Source organism: Opisthorchis viverrini (genome assembly GCF_000715545.1).
Source record: "Opisthorchis viverrini unplaced genomic scaffold opera_v5_266, whole genome shotgun sequence".
NCBI classification, from domain to species: domain Eukaryota; kingdom Metazoa; phylum Platyhelminthes; class Trematoda; order Opisthorchiida; family Opisthorchiidae; genus Opisthorchis; species Opisthorchis viverrini.
In genome coordinates, this window is record NW_008751919.1 from 410,353 (window position 1) to 413,882 (window position 3,530).

Here is a 3,530-nt window from a genome sequence, read left to right on the forward strand (position 1 = left end):
GTTTTCGGTTGTGTAACGGGTACTTCCATTGAAGAATGTGTCCAGCACCAGAAGCTGCATTGGTTGGGACATGTGTTACGCATACCGAACCATCGTTTGCGAAGAGGGTGCTGTTTTACATGCCCAACTCAGAGTGGCGGAAGCAGAGGGGTGGCCAAACCTTGACCTGGCAGAGGAGTATGAAAATATCACGAAACGTTTGGATGCTGTTGGTACTACTCGCCTTCCAGGATGGGGACCGCGAAATCTTCACTGTATCTGGTTAGAGACACTACAACATATGGCTGCCAACCGATGTCAGCGGCGTACTTGCTGTCACTTGCTATCCAGATCATCTGAGTAAATGTCTGGAGGTATAGGCATTTCAGAATGATCGTGATAAGCTGGCACTAGGTTCCTTCCTTGTTCACCTTTACTCTTTTCTTTAAAATAAGGCTTAGTCAGCTTGGCAGCGCTCCAGTTTTCGTGTTTCCTTCGAGTGGCGTGGCGGTCAGACACCGAAGGGGTGTTACGAATGAATGGTTAATTGTTGTTTATGTTATAGACGCCAGCGTTGACATCATAGAATAAGCCTAACACACCGGTTCTTTGCTGCTGCACGATTTCCGTTCCAGTAGCCATCTTATATGAGTGAATTTTCAAGCTGAGCGACCGTGATTACAACTGACGGTCGAACATATTTGATTTGCTCCATTTTTCCAATTATACATGGCGCAGTTTAGAATGGGGAAGTTGACTCGATTAGATGATTCAAAATGCCAGCCCTCTGGCAAGTCTGGAGAGCAGCGTACTAATCCCAACGCCTAATATGATGAAGGACATCTTGTGCAAGAAACTAGTTTGGTTGTGTATTTACAGAGTCATATTTTTGGGGGTCTCAATGTCACGATTGCTAATCGGACGGTTGCTGGTCCGTAGGCCAGTCTTGCCAGTTGGCTTGCAAACGTTCCGTAAGCAATCGGGTAGAGAGAGCATCAGTTGAAACATTGAGGGGATATCATCAACTGAGCTCTGATTACTGTGGTGACAAGTAACATTACAGCAAAGATAAACTGATAAAATCTCACAGGCCAGGAGTTACAGTGAGTACAGTGAGTGAGTTGAAATGTTTGGAATGGAACATTACGCTCAGTGACGACATAGTTATTCTGAAGCATTCCGTTTCACTTACCGTTACACTACTAATCGCCCCAGTCGCTAACCAGAATCTTCGAAACTAATATGTGCTCAAGTGAATTTCTATTTCCCTCTTGAAATTTCCTTCAATATAGGGTGAACTCACACCAAAACAACTGCAAGAAACTTTACAAAATCTTCGGTGAGTTAGTTGCACAATTTAAATTTGAATTTGACATTGAAATATCCATGATTTTTCAAACGAACCTTATGGATCACTTAATCTCAGAGTCTTTTCGTTAGGAATGTGTATATTTACTGAGTTTCGCTGATCTTTTACTAGTAGACTGTGAATTTCATCCAGTATTAATCCATTCAGCTGATACCTTTTGAGAAAAACGTGGTCGAATCACAATCGAATTCAAGCTTCAATCTGTCGGATGCCAGTTCTTGGCGAACAATTGGAACTCCATATTTGGGCCGTTTGAATGACCTATGTTCACCTTGAAGGCATACTAATAATAGTAATCTTTCTTGACCTGCACGCAAAATGACAGTGAGGATGAAAAGTTCTCTNNTCCATATTTGGGCCGTTTGAATGACCTATGTTCACCTTGAAGGCATACTAATAATAGTAATCCTTCTTGACCTGCACGCAAAATGACAGTGAGGATGAAATGTTCTCTGGTTGCCTATTTAGGAAGTTTATGATGCGTACGATTCGTTCTGATCTACGCCACCACATTATCCCTGGAGAACTAATTCTCTCCAGGAGAGTGATGCTCAGATTAAGCCAAGCGGGTACAGACGTAGTCCTCGGTAGAAAAATGAATACCTCGCCGTCCATCCTCTACTAACGAAATGCACATCACATGGCCACGTGACTGAATGGCCGATTGACAACTTCTCAGATGGATGTTACGCTGATTTCGTGAAATTATTCTTCCCTTGGGCGACTTCTAAACTGCCGATGGTGTGAGTAATTTAAACGTTCTGGATTAGGACTTCGTCCTGATCGCTTTTGCGGGTTTTTTGCTCTATAGAAATGATCACTGTAGGGTGACAAACTTGTAAGAATGCTTTTTAGAATTCAGTTTAAAGCAGCATGCACAAAATCCAACAGGACAAGGAATCTGAGGTCGATAATTTTTTTATTTTCGCGCAACGTCGCAATTGATGTAGTATATTCAAGACCAGCTTAATTTTTCTTCTCGTTTTTCAGTTATCAGCTCACTTGTATAGTGCGTACATTATTATTCCATATTTGTATATAATACAACTAAACTGATTGTATGACTGTAATGGATAGATAGCCCATTTTTAAACTTTTCCACAGCACCGAGCGCCGCTCACTCACTGCACGTTCGTTAAGGTTCATTCAACTTCCGCCAACAGAAGCTTCCGAATTTTTAAAAGCCTATCGTTCAGTGCCACTGAAGAGAGAGGTAGGTGGTATCTGCGATGCAGGAGAAAGATTGTACTTGAATATTGCTTCCGTTACTGTCCTCTCTCGTGTGTGTCATTTTGCACAATTTCAAATCAGTTTTCATAAAATCAGCCAACGTTTGCAAATTTGAAAGAATCCCTTCGATTAGTTATTTTTTTGGAGAAGTTTTTGTGGTACTAGTCCGGAAAATGATCCGCTACTTTTGATTTTTACGCGCGATGAATTATCCTTAAGGAGGGTTGAGTCAGCTGGATAGAGTTTCGCATCATCGCTGGCGGTGGACGGCGATCAGCAGCAGTGTGCCAGGACAGGTTAATCCAACCTCTTCGAGCTTACTCCCTAAGCTACCAAACCTATCTGTCGAAAGCCAAGTATTCCACTTACTTTCGAATTGATACTAGTGATAGCGTGGAATATTTGTGGTCAGTCTTAGCACACAGAATGCAATCACTAGTTCGAAATCATACTACTCACTAATGTGAATCGGTGTGAAAACGAACGCTGAGGTGAAGCTGTTGGATCAGTTTTGCAGAATTCAATAATTACTTCTGGGAATAATGCTAAACGACAACTAATCCCCCGAGTCTGCATCACTCGAAATTTCACACGCATTATGAGGATTTAGGTATATCCGCTATAATCAAACTGAGGAATTGATCTCAGGGGGAACTGCGAAGGTCTGAAAGCTGAAGGTCATAGGTTTGAAGAGACTAGCTACTGGGAGATTGGTAATCGATCGGGTGGCTGTTGATCTGTTCGCCGAGCTTGGCAATTGATTCGCAAACGTTTCGTCACCATTCGAGGAGACATCTTCAGTGCGCTGTTGGTTGGGTAGTTCCTCTCTTTGTGCCTGCGTTTATATGGTCTACAAAGAGCAGCCTTTGCGCTGTAACCTGGATTCTGATTGGCCCGTTCTTGATCTGTATTGCGTCGTGGTCGGCTTCTCTGTTGGTTTGTGGCGTGCCTC

At 42.7% G+C, this 3,530-nt stretch overlaps 3 protein-coding genes across 3 annotated transcripts in view; 2 read left to right on the forward strand and 1 right to left on the reverse strand.

The window, feature by feature from the left end:
* Positions 1-339, forward strand: part of T265_14783 (hypothetical protein) — a gene marked incomplete at both ends in the record, with an annotated part of 9,455 nt that extends 9,116 nt beyond the window's left edge. Inside the window, one exon of the mRNA XM_009175232.1 lies at positions 231-339. Within this exon, the coding sequence (XP_009173496.1) occupies positions 231-339 (109 nt within the window). The remainder of the gene's footprint in view (positions 1-230) is intronic.
* T265_09212 (hypothetical protein) overlaps positions 1-3,530 on the forward strand; it is a gene marked incomplete at both ends in the record, with an annotated part of 26,449 nt that overhangs the window by 182 nt on the left and 22,737 nt on the right. The window contains 2 exons of the mRNA XM_009175225.1: positions 35-339; positions 2,453-2,561. Coding sequence (XP_009173489.1) covers positions 35-339; positions 2,453-2,561 — 414 coding nt within the window. The remainder of the gene's footprint in view (positions 1-34; positions 340-2,452; positions 2,562-3,530) is intronic.
* T265_09213 (hypothetical protein) overlaps positions 3,278-3,530 on the reverse strand; it is a gene marked incomplete at both ends in the record, with an annotated part of 6,282 nt that continues 6,029 nt past the window's right edge. Inside the window, one exon of the mRNA XM_009175226.1 lies at positions 3,278-3,508. Within this exon, the coding sequence (XP_009173490.1) occupies positions 3,278-3,508 (231 nt within the window). The remainder of the gene's footprint in view (positions 3,509-3,530) is intronic.